The 16,689-nt window shown below is 45.7% G+C and overlaps 1 protein-coding gene across 5 annotated transcripts in view; it reads right to left on the bottom strand.

Annotated features, from left to right (window-relative positions):
- Positions 1-16,689, bottom strand: part of KCNT1 (potassium sodium-activated channel subfamily T member 1) — a 112,337-nt gene that overhangs the window by 36,573 nt on the left and 59,075 nt on the right. For all 5 annotated transcript variants that reach the window (XM_044439953.1, XM_044439957.1, XM_044439958.1 and 2 more), the window contains 11 exons: positions 14,818-14,914; positions 10,315-10,374; positions 9,002-9,050; positions 8,450-8,509; positions 7,155-7,229; positions 6,484-6,567; positions 5,297-5,391; positions 4,739-4,919; positions 3,124-3,288; positions 2,515-2,651; positions 231-294 (listed from right to left, as the gene is read on the bottom strand). In XM_044439953.1, the coding sequence (XP_044295888.1) occupies positions 231-294; positions 2,515-2,651; positions 3,124-3,288; positions 4,739-4,919; positions 5,297-5,391; positions 6,484-6,567; positions 7,155-7,229; positions 8,450-8,509; positions 9,002-9,050; positions 10,315-10,374; positions 14,818-14,914 (1,067 nt within the window). The remainder of the gene's footprint in view (positions 1-230; positions 295-2,514; positions 2,652-3,123; positions 3,289-4,738; positions 4,920-5,296; positions 5,392-6,483; positions 6,568-7,154; positions 7,230-8,449; positions 8,510-9,001; positions 9,051-10,314; positions 10,375-14,817; positions 14,915-16,689) is intronic.

Raw genomic sequence — 16,689 nt, 5'->3', positions numbered from 1 at the left:
TCCTAAAGGGCAGCCCAAAAGGATGTTAAAAGAGATAGAAACACACACATATGTTCAGAGAGTTTCCTAGAGGAGAGGGGACTGTTCACCATCTCAAAATTGGCAAGAGAAGAACAATGAAAATAAACGCTTTGCACATTGAGCACTCTGTACATCCCGAGACACAAAGCCAGCCCCCACTCATCAGGAAAAGTGCTTGCCCGAAACAGCTCAAACCCCATCTGACTTACGGCAGCCGTGCGGTCAACCTCATTCCTGCTGCTCAGAATAAAACAGGCTTCCCCATTATCCATCCTGAAAACACAGGAAGGAACCCGTCAGTCAACTCAGCAGGAGATCAGAAACCAGATAAAAGCCTTCAATCTTGAGATGCAGGAGGGCTAGAAGGCTCCATTAGAAGGCTGCCTCTCTTCCTCCAGACTCCTGTACACTTCCCAGAGAGTTCTGGCCCCTTAAAAAATAAAGCCCCTAAAATAAATAGGCAATCAAGAAAGAAAACCCACCTCCAAAAGCTTCATTTTCTGCAGAGTCTTTGCCCCAGTTTGCATGGCCAACAGCGAAGGGTTTCAGGGTAGCTTGTTGCCATGCCCAGACCTAACACTGTTTGATTTTTATCATAGCCTGTTTTTCCACAGAAAAACCACTCTGATAGCCCACGGTTTATTCTTGGGTTGTTTAGAGAGGCTGTTTTGGATATCCACACCTGGCCTGGCAGGACAACTTCATCGTGGGTTGTCAGAGAGTAACTGGAGAGCCACACGGCAAGAGCAGGAAAGGGACCCGCCCTTATTTATTTATTTAAAACATTTCTATGCCGCCCCCATCGCAACAAAGCCTCGGGGCGGATCACAAAGAATACATAAAAACATACATAAATAATAATATAACAATTAAAAAAATTGTTCCCTTCCTCACCAGCCCAGTCGCTCTGCCAAGCACCCTCCCTTATTCATGGCTAGCGCCTGCCACCCTGAGCACCTAAAAATTGGGAAGAAGGGGCCCTGGGGATCTCCTGAGTACGCATGCTCATTTCTTCAGCCTTTTGCAAATGCAGACATGCAAGGTCTGTTGCTCTGGCAACCGCATCGTTTCCTCTCCACTTGGAATTTCGGGTATATTTATCAGTCCTCCGTTTGTCTGTCTTTGATGGACCCATAATGATGATATCAGTATGATGAGGCTGCCGATCACATCACCACCTTTTTCCAAGCAAAGAGCACTCATGACTTTGCTCTCCCTTGACAGTTCACCTTTTGACGGTTGTCAGGAGAAAGCAAAGCAAAAACGAAACCATATTCGGAGCCTCTCTGGAGCCTTCAGGGTTGCGTTCCTGCACTGTGGCAACAGGTAGGCTGTTTTTCCCCTGGGAGAGTGCCCAGGTGAGGTTTCCCATTTGGACCTGTGTGCACCTTCACACTCACTCAACCCCAAATCAAAACATGACCTTAAAAAGGGAGGGGCCAACGAACGACAGCCCGCCTAGCACACTCCATGGACCCTTTGGAATGGCTGCCATTAATGTATTAATTTAATTATTTGAGTTACGCCCAGCCTTTTTCTTTTAAAGAAATCAAAACGACTTCCATCCTCCTCCTCCTCCTCCTCCTGCTCTCAGTCTTATCCCCATAACAACAACCTGTGGGGCAGAGAGTCCGTGAATGACCCAAAGATACCTGGTTGGCTCCATGCTTGAACAGGGGCTAGAACCCAGATCACCCGAGTCCCAGTTCCATACTCTTGACTGCTAAACCACACTGGCTCTTAGTTACTGGTTACTACTGGAAGCATAAGTGGGGGTGCTAAAAATGTCAAGGGTTTCTGGGGTGGGGTGCCACTTTTGCTGAGCACCTTGCTTCAGTTTACCCAGGTTGAGCCAACTATGGGAAAAACAAAGACTGGGACCAGGCAATACAATAACCCACAACACGGATTTAGTTTGAATCAGACGTGGGTTGGCAGAGGGCCGGCAGCAGGAAAATTATAGCCGGAGACTTCCTGAATCAGAGCTCAGTATACAAGAGGATTCCGATGAAACTCAGGCCAAGCCATCCGTCTCACATTCAGTCTTGGAAAGCAAGCTGAGCTGAGAGGAGGTCCATGACAACCTTCTCCCACCTCAGGTGCGGTAACACAAGCAAAAGCTGCATCACGTGGCGCGGAAGGGGGCACTCATTCCACAGTGCATGGGTTGGATTCCAGGTTAGCAGCCTGCAGACAATGGACACGCTCACCAGGAATTCAGTGGACCAGAGTCAGGAAACATGGCCCAAGGAATCCATCAGATTCCCAGTGCCAGTATGGATTTCTCCACATTCCTAGCCTGCACCACTGCATTCTCCAACATGCACACACACACACACACACACACACACACACACACACACACACACAGAAAGCACTCTGCGGGAAAAGGTATCTTCTTTACTGGAAGGAGCTCTATTGCAATCACGCATAAGCTCTAGGATCCTGTGTGAGCTGCACTCCAGCTGGGCCCTCTCCCCCTTTCCAACTCACTTTGCTCTCATTAGATCCTGATCTTTCAGGGCAGATCCCTGGAGATAGATCACCCGCTGAGACCACAGTGGGATTTGCAGGACCCGCCGCACCTGAATATCCATCTCTGTCGGACAAAGGATCACCACGTAGTAATCCTGAAAGAGAAAGTCTGGTCAGTCACGATTAAGCTTCGCCGCTCAGCCCGTGTCTTGCTAGGGCAAGCTGCAGCATTCCAGGTGTATGACAACAGGAGTGGATCTGGCTTTTTCAGGAGCACAGAGCTTCATGCTGTTTGAGGGCACATCGACGCAATGTGCCTGCATGTGAAATAGAGGGGAGAGGGGGCCCACCTGAATGACTGCCCACCCTACCAAGAGGCTGAGGATCTGGAGGTCTGCACAGGAAGGCTATTCGACATTGAACAGCCTTTTGCATCCTTTCAGACTTGCAGTTCTGAAGGTCAAACTTTATGATCTCTCCACTGGCTAATTGCATTTCATGTGTCCCCTTTTAAAAAGCAGGCACAACCGGGTCCAGTCAGATTCAGAACCTCGGGATGTGAGGCCGGGAGCAAACCCTTTCTGAGAACAGAACGCATTGCTCACGAAAACTCAGCCGCAGCTTCACCTGCAATCGAGGGTGAGCATAAAATTCATTGAGGAAGTCCATGAGCAGGTCAATCTTGAGGGAGCTGACACAAAGGACCACGTGCTTCTCTGTCTGTGCACGGTGGCGGCTGTAATTTCCTCCTGACTTCTGGCGCTCCATCCACAGGTAAACGAGTTCTTCAAACTGCAGGTGGAAGAGAAAATGACCCCATTCCAGGGCTTCAGCCACGATGGAGCAGGGCTGAATGGCCGAAAAGGCCACTTTGAGGCACTTTGAAGAAGGTTCCCCCTGCCCCCAACGGAACTGGTTTTTTGGAGAATATTTGAGTTGCAAAGGCACTGGTTCAAAAGGCGCATGCACACCCACACACAGACTGACTGACTTCCAAACTCACTTTAGCAACCTATTCTAGACGGGGGTCTGATGAGGGGTATCCCCCCCAACTAGCTGCTCTGTTGACCAAATGGGGTCCATCTCCTGGAGTGCATGGCCCAAATTACACAACAGAGAAAGGTTTTCTTTACAGTTTTATTCTCCAAAATAACAGGGTTGCCAATGAATCATTCCAGGCTGGCACATCAGAGCAGTACGCGGTTGGCCCCTTTATGCACTGATCATTAAAAGGTTGCATGTAACACCGTTAACACTTTCTATTAGCACTCTCAAATCTATTAACACGGTTAATAGATTAGAGAGGTTAAAAAGTTGCGAGGGTGTGATCTTTCCCGCCCACAGACCAAAGCAGAACGAAACTGTTCTGAAGGAGGAGGGGGCGTTATTTAGGTGTGCGGGGGGAGTTAGTGTGAATTGCCTTGTGTTTGAGCTGCTGTTATCTGACAGGTATCAACCGGTCCCTCTTTGGAATGTCACCCGGTAAATTTCAGTCATGTTTCAATGCTGATTTCTGGGAAGGAGGGCTTGAGGAACCTTTTGGCTGGTGGGCAGCATAGAAATATAATAAATAAATCAATGGGAATGTGGGTGGGATTTTAGGAGCTCAGGCCGCAGTCCTTCAATCTCCACTTACCTGCACTGGGACCTCCAGTCCCTTCAGAGGGAATTCCTTCTGGGTGGCATGCATGAGATTGCACAACCCGTGCTCATCATGTTCATGATGAGTTCAGAGTTTATTTCCCCTTGGTAAGTCTCCAGCTGCATTGCAAATGAAATCTGAGCTGCTATGAAGAGATAGGGTCTTGCAGGTCCTGCCAGAGATGCCCCGCTAGGGACTTACACAAAAGAGCCGGAGAATCAATCTACTGTGTAGAATGAAGCTTCTTAATTCATGGTTTGGCATCTGATTGAAATCAGGCAGTGAAATCCTTCCCCAGGTTGCCTTGACTTCTTCCTCATCACACATTCAGGGCAAAGTGTTATCAGCTCAAGCGTCAAGGGAGCAAGGGAAAGTTCTGTTTTTTGTATTTGAATTTCTTCCCAGCCTTTCTGCAGGAATATGATTTTCGAAAGGCCCTCTCCGAAAGCTGAACTTGCAAGCCCGAGGCAAAATGCCCTTGATGTTTTAAGTTGCTCTGGTCCTCCATTAACTGAGCTCGGCTCCTGGCCTGTCTTAATTCTACGAGCGCCCTTGGATTACAGTTTCAACAGTGTCATAATAACAGAAGGCTATTCTAACCTGCAGGGGCAACACAACCAGTGCGACGCAGATCATGATCACCACCAGCAGCTGGGAGGGCCAGATTTTGGGCGTGACGTCCCCGTAGCCCACCGTGGAGAAAGTGACAATGCAAAAGTAGAAGGATTTGAAGAGGGACAGGTTTTCCCCGGCTCTTTCTAAGTGCTGGATGCCGCAGGTTCTGGAAAAAACAAAGAAGCATACAGCAGATGCAATCCCACATACAAAACAAAGGCTCTTCAGGTGGAGGTGGAAGAGAGAGGGAGGGAGGGAGGGAGGGAGGGAGATGAGCTGCACTTTCGCACTTTCAACAAAATGAAACGAAACAGAAAACAAGGACAGCATGATGGGACCTTCCAAATGCTCTTACCCATTAGACTCAGGATACAAGCCTCCGTCATTCAGAATTCCAAAAATCCCCAGAGGAACTCAGAACGCCAGGGAGATTCCCAGCTGGAGACTGTGCATCCCAAAAAGGGTCCTTCATGCTAACCTACGCTCAATCAGCACAGCGATCCCAATTTTTGAAGCATCAGGACCAGTCTAGTGAGAGCTTACCCAGTGAAGACAAGACACAGGAGGGTGCAGATCAAAATTAGCACCTGGTTGAACATGGCAGACTGGGTTCTTTGAATCGCTCGGTGTAGGTCATTCTGGAAGAGAGAAAGCGAGAGAGAGAGAGGCTGTCCTTATGTACTCTCCAAACTGGGATAGTGGGGCCAGCTTCAGATATTCCCAGTGCAGAGCCTCTTTCCCATCCATTGCTAGGAACTGAGAAATTATTCACTCCCATGATCCACAGGGCAAGCATTGCCCCTTAGACTCCCCACACTAAGGGTCCAAGCTCTCCACCCTCCCAAATTCTGGCCCCTCAGGTAATCCCTCAACTACTGATGGTGAAGCAAGATCTGGTTTCGGGGCTGGTGCTGGGGAAGCATCCAGGGGCAAAAGAGTGGCACTAAAGATGTGGAGAACCAGAACAATGAGGCAGGGGATAGGATCGGTCAGGAAATGGACCAAAGCATAAAACCCTTTTTGGAGTGGAAGGAAGGAAACCATGCGCCTCTTGTGCATGAGGAAAAAGTTCTTTTATAAGCAATTCCCCGAGCTTACATGCTTTGGTGCCCAGTGAGTTAGCAACGATATAGCTACACTGAACTGTTTTTATAGTTTTTATACTAGTTGGTGGAACACAACTTTCAAGCATGACAGTTACCATAGGCAGGTTTGTGCCGGCAAGGGATGGCTGGGCAGGGGGAGAATTCATTTGGCTCTCATTTCAATACGAAGTGACCCAATTCCCCCAACCCATGAACCAGGAAGCAAATGCTCTTCCCTGTGCACTCCTCTCCAAACATTCTGATGCAATTCTCCAACGAAAAAGCACTTTAGGGGAAATAGGGTACAAAATGAATAGATTTGTGGAGCTGGCTTGTGAAACAGGTGGATATTAAGGAACATGTGTGCAAAACCCTGTACCCATTTGGCAAGGGGATGTTTTAAAAAACTGCTGATGCAGAAATGGGAGGGAACAAACTTTTGCTTCAAAAACCTGGAGTGCCACAGGAAGCAAAACCCTAGCATGGGATGAGTAAGTGAGCTGAGTCCTCTTTCGTGCCACACAGAAGCAGCATCGGCAAAGCTCGCGGCCAGTTTGGTGAAGCTTGGTCTTTAGTTGTTGGGGGTTTTTTAGTGCCTTGCCACATTTAACCTGCTTTCGCTCATGTGATTCTCTGGTTACTTACGATCATGTTTTCCAAAGCATACTTTGCCAGCCAGCAATTCAGGAAAACGGGAATGAACAGGTTGCGCAAAGGTGGCCAAAATATCTAGAGAAATAAACTCTGGTTAAGTGCATGTTTTCTGGAGCACGGGTTTGCACTGGCGTGCTACGAAACGATGATGCAGCACTGTGGTGAAAGTGCCAAGACTGTCTACAGACGGATTCTTTTCCGGGCACCACAGCCAAACCCATCATGCACGGTCCTGCCAGGTCAGACCAAGGAGTGCATCTGGTACCCTTCTGTTTCTCAACGTGCCCAAGAAGATGCTTCTGGGAAAGATTTCAGAATGAAGCACAAGACACAGATGAAACCTCATTCTGGAGTGGACTTGGGTCTGCTGACTTTGTGGGAGCTCTGCTTCTGGTGCCTCCAGAAGGAGCTTGTTTCTTGTACTTGATTCTTGATTTTGCTTGTACTTCAGACTTGGTCTGAATCCAATGCACATTCCTGCCAGCAGCTGTGCTCTTGCAAAGTGCATGCATTCCTGTATGCAGTTGTGCTCTTGCAAAGAGCATACCTTTCTCAAAGGAGCTGGGAGAGCACGCCTGAAGGGTATCCTGAACGAGCAAGGGCATTTGGGCTCTGAATCAACTTATGAAAGAATATTTGCATGCCGGTCACCCAGAACTTACTGTGATAATAAAGGGCACAGTGTTGATCATTTCAAGGATGAAGGATACACGGAAGATCTGCTCCCAAATGTTTCCCTAAAATGAAATCATATTCAGGCAGGATCCCATTCATGGATGCATAATCAGTTGCTGTGTATTGCATAAGCCAGCCTTCTCCAGTCTGGCACCTTCCACAGGAGTTGGACTGCACCTCCCATCATCCCCAGGCGTCAAGAACTGCAAGAACGATGCCGCTCCGCTGGTGACTCGTTTGCAAAAGGTAGCATGCAGGTGTCTCCAGCACCAGGGTGACCATGGGGGTCCTTGCCAGGACTGGAGCCCGTCTGATCACGCGGAGCAGCTGGGAGTTGGGAAGCCTCCGTACAAGGTTTTCCCACGGTGCTGTGCTGGGCCACTGCGGTATCTGAGGCGCTCCCACCTCCCACCTCGCCATGCCCTCAGTGGTGCCTGGCCCCGACTCTGCCCTGCTTCTGGGGTGACCGGATCCAGCCCAGTGCCTGACCCTTGCCTTGGTCTCTAGCCCTGCATATCTGACCTCACGTGCTCCTGGCTCTGTCCACCCTTCTGGTCCTGCGACGCCTTGATGGTACCCAACCCTTGACGTCCCTTTCCCCCTGGCCTTAGGGCACCATGCCAAGCACAAAGATCTCTACCTATGCTGTGCCAAGACCTCTCTCTACCTCCCCCTGGTGCTCCTGCCAGAGACACCTGCTATGCTTCTTGTCCCTCCACTAGCTCTGTACATGCATCAGTCACAAGGTTTTCATGCTGGCTTGCAAACTCTGGGATCAGTATGCTAGAAACCATGGAGCAGACCAATATCGGTGTTTCCATGAACATGTCATTATGCCCATCTTCTGACCAATGCATGGAGGACCAGGTGAAAGCACCAAGAAATGAAGTCCTCACTACCACCACAAGCATCTGGAGAACATTGTCTGCCCATGAGGCTGAATGTACAAATTGGGTCCTTCGGATACATCCGTTGTTTGTGATCATGTCATTTTCGCATAAAGCTGGTGTCACCACTGGGCCAAACAACACAGCTCATATTGGATGCAAACTGAGGTTCATAAGTTCTTGTTGGAATTACACTCCCACAGAGAGAGGTGCTTGTGGGATTTTATGTTTCTTGGAGGGCGTCAAAATCAGTTGGCCAACTTTGGCTCAGCCACCATGTTCCCCACTTGAACGTTGAACTTTTGGGTTATGAATACGTGTACGTGAATGCAGCCTTCATGGAAGCCAGCCAAGGGCTTCCTTCAGCTGATACTTCTTTGAGACCTCCTTCTTACCTTGTAGCTGAGATAAATCAGCAGCATCGTCTCGAGAAAGCTAATAATGGCTACGCTGACCTGAGAGGAGAAGAAAGAACAGAAGGAGTCACAAGACTGAGGAAGAACACCAGAGGAACATTCTGCATCTGTCCAGCCCGGGGATGATCAACTTCATAGCCTACGGATGAGAACCACCCTTCCGAGGTTACGCACAGACATATCTAGCAATGCCATGGCAAATTTCGAAGTACAGGAGTTTTTCAGGACAATCTTCATACTCATGCCTGCTCCAACCAGCAGTTGTGTTCTCCTTATTTAAATAATATAAAACAACATGCTTTCCAATCAGCTAGCATGTGAGCATTCTGGCTAGGAATTTCATCGTAAAGCACATCAAAACCAAACACAATCTTAGTGAAAGGCACACCTGTAATTCTGTGCAGTTTCCCTTCTGCTAATCGTCTATGTTTTTTTAATTACACCTCCAACCTGTTTTTATTGATCCTTAATTTGGAATGTTCTGTCCCATGCATCAACATCTTTTGCATCTGCACGCACAATCCTGCTTACCTGAATTGCCCATAACGACTTGTTCCTGTCCACCCATATGATTGGAGTCCTGTTGAGAATATTTGATGAACAAAGACAAAACCTTTAATTTGTGCTATTGTTATTTGAGGCCAAAAACATGACACTTGGCAGCCGGGAAAGCAAGCGTAATTTCTTTGACCACATCGGAGTAAATTCCCATTGAATGCCAAAAAGACTATTGATTGGTTTAGAGTATCTTCCATTTTGCTCCTCATTATTGTACCATATTATGTACCAGCTGTACATCTTTCAAAAATAAGATTTCATTCCATGCTGGATGGAATATAAAATATAGAAAATTGAATATGAAACACTATTACACTAACATCGAGTACTGAAAGAATGTATCTTCAATGTTTAATATCATTTTAACACATCCTCTCATCTTACGTGATCCTTAGTTCCCAAACTAATCCCACAGGTCAAAACACTGCTGTCCGTCCAATTTTGCACTTCCTCAAATTTTGCCAGAGAAAGCACAAACTTTGAATAAGTTATTGGCACAGTCTTCCACTTCCCCCACATCACAAGATAGCAAAAGATGTATCCAAATGAACTTTTGGACAAAATAAATTTCGAAATGTGCACCTTGCAGAAATCACCATGTGTTCTCAGAAAATGCGTTTAGGAATTCCAAAGCAAATGTTTGCTGGATTTTTGTTAAAGAGCTATCCTCAGGTTTTAGGGCTTTCAACTTCCCCACAATAGATGAACAAGGAAGGCATAGCAGAAAGATTTTCAATAGCAGCCTTCAGTTATGGAATATCCTCTCCAGAAAGGAACAGCTGGCTCCTATTTTGTCACGGTGCCAGAGGCAAGTAAAAGCTTTCCCTCACCCTGCCTTCTCTCAGGATCTGTAATTCTCTGAACATTTCTGCTTCCATGCTGTATTTTTATCACATATCTGCAATGTGCAGTGGAGAAGTTGGACTGGGGATATGGGTTATCAAGGTTCTAGTCCCCAGGAACTTACTGGTGACATTGGGCTTTCTCAGCCTAACCTACCCATCATTTATCTAACGAGCAGAATCATGGATAAATTAGGCTGTATTATTTCTAGCTAACCAAATACATCAGGAAGAATAATTCATAATTCACCTGCTCGAGATGCTATTTTGCTAAATCTAAGGATAATATTTTGGAAAGCCTTCAGACACGCACCGCCTTGTACCACCCCAGCAACTGGAGTGGGACTGCATAGGAAAAGTCTTACTGCTTGATTTCACAAATGGTAAACTCGTTTATAATTGGATCAAGATATGGATAGTCTCAGAAATCTGCTAAAAACTTACCAGTTTATTTCTGTAGATGATTGGTTGAAGGTTGAGTAATTGTGTTTTTCGCATTCCCAGCTGAAGTCAAAAAAAAAAAAAAAACCTGAGTGAGCTGATCGTGTTCAGTGGGGAACTGCTTATGATGAATGATTTATACAAAAGACGTTTCTGACAGAAAGCAGCAATTTACAAAGACAAAGAACCTGGCCAAGTTTGGGGGCGTTTGTGACACATTAAATTCCCAGCCAGCTTTTGCACCTGTGGTCAGGATAATCTCCAAAGAGGTGAATCACCAGAATCTAGAATTGTTTCTCAGAGACATTAAGATTACTGCAGTCTAAGCTGTGGGTTTTGTCTTCTGATACTATCAAAAGCTGTGCAATTTGGCTTTCACTTAAAAGTTCCTGGTGCGCTATCAGTATTTTGGCATTTACTCTAGATGACATTCTGAACATTTGGCCAATTTGGCCAAGGTGCATTTCAATTTTATTCCCCCCAATTCCTTTTTCCCCTTCTTTGCCTGTCTTCTTGTCCCTCCTGCCTTGGATAATATTATGTACTTTATATGTATTTATCTTTTGTATAGGCTGATAGCTGCTTTAAAATAATCACATATTGTTAAAATATCCTTTAAAAATACTTAGCTATAGACCTAGTTTCTATTCTGAGGTATATGCTACAACTCCTTAAACTAGGTCTAAAGGGTTTGCAATTTATCTCTTTATTAATCAGATCTCTATTCTCCTCCTCCTCCTCCTCCACCTGGTCTCCATCTTATTCCCCTCAACAACAACCCTGTGAGGTAGGTTGAGCTGAGTGCCTAGGACTGGCCCAAAGCCACCCAGTGGGCTCCATGGCTGAGCGGGGACTCGAACCCGGAACGCCTGGGCCCCAGTCCCATGCCCTTAACCACTACGCCACACTGCCTCTCACCAATTTCTGAGGAGCTTGGGCAGGAGGAGGTCTTGGATCCATCTCGCTTGGGGAATCCAGTTTACCACCATGTGAATGAAATACCGGACAGGATGAACCACCAGTCCCGTCCAACATGGCTTTTCTTACGCTCCAACTCACTTGGCTTTTTAGTTCAATGAGTTATCAATGAAACTGAAGGTCTTTATATTCTTTTGGCTGGAAAACATAAGACCCTGAGGAAAAGTCTACAATTTCCATTTCATCAAGTCACCCTCAGTGTTTTTCATTAGACTGTATTTCCAGTTTTTGGCTTGTTTGTTTGTTGCTTCTATAGCATGACTACATAACTTCAATGTTTGTACGAGTGACGCTTTAATCGCTTGGAGCATGACCCAGTTTGTCCAGAGTTGCAGTTTTTCAATCCTTCCATACCCTCAGTCTCTAGCACTTGAATGCTTCTCTTCTTACTTACAAGGCAGATAAAAAGTTAAATGTAACAGAGTGAACTGGAGAGCCAGTGGGATGTCGTGGTGAAGAGCATGGGACTGGGACTCAGAGGACCTGGGTTCGAGTCCCCGCTCAGCCATGGAGCCAACTGGGTGACTCGGGGCCAGTCACAGACGCTCAGCCCAACCTACCTCACAGGGTTGTTGTTGTGGGGACAAGATGGAGGAGGAGAATGATGTAAGCTGCCTTGAGCCCTTTGTAGGAAAAAGGCAGGATATAAATCGGAAAATAAATAAATAAACTGAGCATTTCAAAATCAGCAAGAGTATAGTCAATTTGTGTACCGCTGCACAGAGGTCCAATAAGGCCTTTACAGAGGGCCAAATTATTGTTAATCCTGCTTACAAAAGCAAAATTTTACAATGTTAACAAACTTCACCGGATGAGAATTTGAAATTTCTGCCAGCTCACTTTGCTACTTCTCTAAGCACATACCTTTGGCAGGAGCTGTGTAATATTAAATCTGAACTGAATATCCTTTCAGTGCAGGAAGAATTTCCTTAACCTTTTAAAGTCAAGTCATTTGAGGCTGGCTATTGGATGGTATAGAAATTAAATACATTAAAAAATTAAAAAATCAGGAACATGCTTAATGCTCTAACAAGAGTTTTGCACATTGTCTTAAACCATTAAGTATTATTTTGGCCATTAAAGATGGGAATGGTGTGCTAGATACATCCCACAAAGAGAAAAAGTTAAAGTTTTACATCAATTTATATACTATGGACATATATATATATAAATATAGTATGTATGTGTATGTATGTATGTATGTATGTGTGTATATATATATATATATATATATATATGTATGTATGTATATACATACGTACATATGTACAATTTATATACTAATTTATATATCAGGACTCAGCTTCACAACTAACAACAACATATACTATGGATAAGGAAACATTAGAAGAATAGTAGTTTCCTCAACTTAATCTTCCAAGTTTAGATTCCCCACAGTTCTTCTCAGCTTCCTTGCATACTGGGAAATTTATGAAAGCGATTTCAAATAGGAACACATGAAAATAATCTGCTCCAAATATCTTTCCAGTTTAGTGAGGTAAACCATTGCTTAGCCTTTGGTTTCAAGTCACCACCCTTATCTTTATATTTTAGAAGCATAGAAACAGAGCGAGCCAGGAGGGACCTCCTGGGCCATCTAGTCTGACCTCCGGCACCAGCCGGCTCCGCTCACGACATGCCCACCGTGTGGACATACAGACTGTCCTTGAACACCTGCACTGGTGGGGCCTCAACCGCCTCCCGAGGAAGCCCCTTCCACATATATTTTGATTCTGGGATTCTTTCAGCATCGCTAAATTACATTTCTAAGTCAGTGACATGCATTACGCACGAACCGCTGACATATTTCGTTAATTAATGCAGATATTAGCAGCCATCTGGGCTGATCGGTTGCAAGAAGTTAAGAGAGGACTTGTTCAAGCAGAACAGGTGGGAGTTGTTAAAAATCGGCAAGGAGCTGACAATCTTTGATTACTCGTTGATTTGATTGCTTTAAATATAAAGAGAACAGATTCAGCTGTTGTCACCTCCTTGGCTGCTAAAAAGGCCTTTGATGACATTTATTGGAAATTCAGTTTTGCCCCCCGGGGCATATCTGGCTGCCCTGCAGAATATTCAAAACGGGTCAACATTTTATCATTAACTCCATGGGGTTTTTTTTCTCAACTGCACTAGACCAAGATGTCCACTTTCCCCATTGATATTTGATATCTGTTTGGAATCCCTAGCGTGTGTTATAGATGAGAATGATTACATTATATTTCTATACTGCCCATAGCCAAAGCTCCCTGGATGGTTCAGGGCATTTAAGTCACCCATCCAAATTTCAACCAGGTCTGATGCTGCTTAGCTTCCAAGTTAAGTCAGAATCAGGCACTTCAGGCTATCCAGAAGCTTAGTGGTATTTATGGATTTGTATATAATGATTTAGATTTAAAATTAAACTTTATCCTGATGACCTTTTATTGTTTATCCTGAAATGCCAGCCATCAGTTCCAGCCTTCACAGAGGCAATTCAAACTGGGTGATTTGTCTGGCTGGTTAATGAATCTGTCAGAGTCTGAAGTGGTGCGAATTAGAGACAGCATATGCCTAATGACTGAGAGTATGCATGTGTTTCTAAATTATTTACCCACTGTAAGGAACTGACCAAAGGCAAGAGGATCTTGTGCACCATTTTGACAGTCAAGAGACTGTGCAAGCAAAGAGAAACCGCCACCTCGCATGGCGGATTAAGCACCCAAGGGTGCTTTCGATATTTGAATGGGTGCCCATCCCGAAGCAAAGCAGAGGCACATCAGGTGATATCATCCCCCAAATCCATTTCCCAAGCTCCATCCAGACCCTGCTCTAGAATGTACTGAATTCTCCCCCGCTTAATTGCCCCACCCATCAATTGTCCTTAGCTTCATAAATTAAATTAAGTCCAAATAAATACATTGGTGCATGATTCCATTGCAGGGTTCAAAATATTGCATGGCTGGTCAGAGGGCTGGAGTGGGGGGGGGGTGGAGAAGGGGGGGGACCAGTGATAAAATGTGGAGGAAAAGTAGAGGAGGCGGTTCCAAGAGAGGGTATCCCTGCAATGCAGTGACGGAGGAAAGTTTTCATTGGCACCAATACGCTTTTGCAGGTGTATTGCAAGGGAGATTGGGGTGGTATATAGGACAGGGAATTTCTCCCTCTTCAGCTGCAATCTCCTTGGAAAACTTTTTGCCCAGCTGTTAAATTGCGTGGGGGGCAACGCAAGGGCGCAAATGGAAAGAATTTTTCCCACATCTGATTGGTGTGGGGAATTTCTGTGCATGACAGCGAGTGGGGTGGGAAAGACTGGCCATTCCTCCCACCCCTGTGCCCATCGCTGGCAATACTGCTGCCCACTGCGTGCAGGTGGAGCTGAAAGGAAGGAAAAGAGAGAGAGAGGGACCAGCTGGGATCCACCTGTCTGGGGAACGTTTTGGAAACAGACCTGGAGCCAAGCCTAGCAACACCCCGACCGAGCTCCTCCTTCAAAACCGGGTCAACAGAGAGACAAAGGCATATTGTCAAATGAATAAATACCCTCACCATCCTATCCGTTGGGGATCGTCAAGCAGGACACGGACGATATAGAGAAGGCAGGTCAGCAGCTTCAAAGAGAAGTTGAAGAGCCGTATCCGCAGGCCTGCAGCCAAAAAGGTAGAGACGATTATTAATGAAAGTCTTCTCTGCCTTGGAACAGCTTCAGTGCGAGGGACTCAAATGATTCAGTGCTGAGGTGCAAGGATGTGTCTTTCTACAAACATGGAAACCCAGACTTTTCTGGCCTTTGCATCTCTTGCCAAATCTGTGCACCTTTGAAGAAGCGTGTAGCAAAATAAAGTGTGAGTTTTGAAAAACCCACTGAAGGAAAGATTCCCAAGGAAAAGTCTGCTTGTAACAACATGTGCAAATCTGTGTCTGTTTTGGGGAAATAGGCATGAGGATATGTATGAACTAAAGCAAAATAATGGACTAGCTGATGAGGAAACGGGAATCAATGCACTTCGAAGGGGAAGAATGAGAACTCAGAGTGAAATTCAGCAGGACAAAATTGCCCGTCCCACTTCAGAGCAGGGATCTACCCTGCTTTTCAGAGGGATCTCAAGATCCATCAAGCAGAACAAAGTGCAGAGTGACAGCTCAGGAAGGTTGACATAAAATCGCAGAGCAGTTGTCGCGAGTCCCTGGCAGATGGTCGGGCTTTTTAGGGCGAGTCTCCCCCACCTCATACTCCCCACCCGACCACCCTCTCTGCCCCCTGCAGCTTCCTTCCTGCAGTTTGTCTGCTGAGAACATGTGACTCTCCAGGCATTGTTGGACTCCAAGCCCCAGCCAGCATGGCCAGTGAGGCAGGATGATGGATATTGTTACAACATCTGGAAGGAAACGAATTCTGCACTCTGGCTATGCATGTTCAGAAAATGTGGAATAATATGAGAAAATTACGAGGCTATTCTAATTATAATATAACAATATTTATATAAATGTATGTATATTATATAGAATTATACATAGGCAAGCCATTTTATCTTCTGTAAACTGTCCTGAGGCTTTTTGCAAAGGGTGGCATAGAAATGCTTTAATTAAATTAATTAAAAAGTAAATTAATAATAATAATGAGTCAATGTGGTGTAGTGGTTGAGAGCTCAAGGCAGGGGGAGATCTGGGTTCTGGTCCCTGCTCAGCCTTGGAACTCACTGGGTGTCTTTGGGCCAGTCCAAGACTATCGGCTCACCCTACCTTGCAGGGTTGTTGTTGTGCGAAGATTGAGAGGAAAAGGAGAATTAAGTAAACTGCTTGGAGTCCTTTGGAAGGAAAAAAGGTGGGATAGAAATGAAATTAATAGGCTGGATGTGCACATGGTGGGCATGTCGTGAGCAGAGCTGGCTGGAGCCGGGGGTCAGACTAGATGGCCCGGGAGACCCCTTCTGACTCGCTCTGTTTCTATGTTTCTAAGAATAAATACATGATACATTGGCAGGCAAGTTCCTTTGTTTTTAGTATTTTATCTCTTCAAAAATATGAGGGCAGCTCCGCACACATTTTGCAGGATTTTTCTGCGTGGGGGCAACTGTAGCTCACATGAAAGGATCCGTCGGGCCACTTTGCTATAATAAGCACTGCAAATTACTGTGTGTGTTTGTTCTCCTGAACGAGGCAACAATACATGCTTAAATGTGGTTGAAGGCAGGAGCTTCCCAGGAAGGGAAATGTTTTGCTGCACCGAGCTGTCTCCTTTTTCTCCTCTTCCCCTTCACTGCATGGTTTAGAGCAAGCTGTTGGAAGAGGCTAGCAGAATCTTTCTGAAGGCAATTTCATCAAAACTTTAGGACAGGACTGGGCACTGGCAGTTCTCGACCTAATTTCCTGCCTCAACCTAATTTCAGAAGACCTCTGCGTGCAATTAATTCAGAAGAC

This window comes from Varanus komodoensis, unplaced genomic scaffold (genome assembly GCF_004798865.1).
Source record: "Varanus komodoensis strain SLA01 unplaced genomic scaffold, ASM479886v1 scaffold36, whole genome shotgun sequence".
In the NCBI taxonomy this organism is placed as follows: domain Eukaryota; kingdom Metazoa; phylum Chordata; class Lepidosauria; order Squamata; family Varanidae; genus Varanus; species Varanus komodoensis.
The sequence above is the reverse complement of the archived record's forward strand: the minus strand, read 5'-3'. Positions and strand labels throughout refer to the sequence as shown.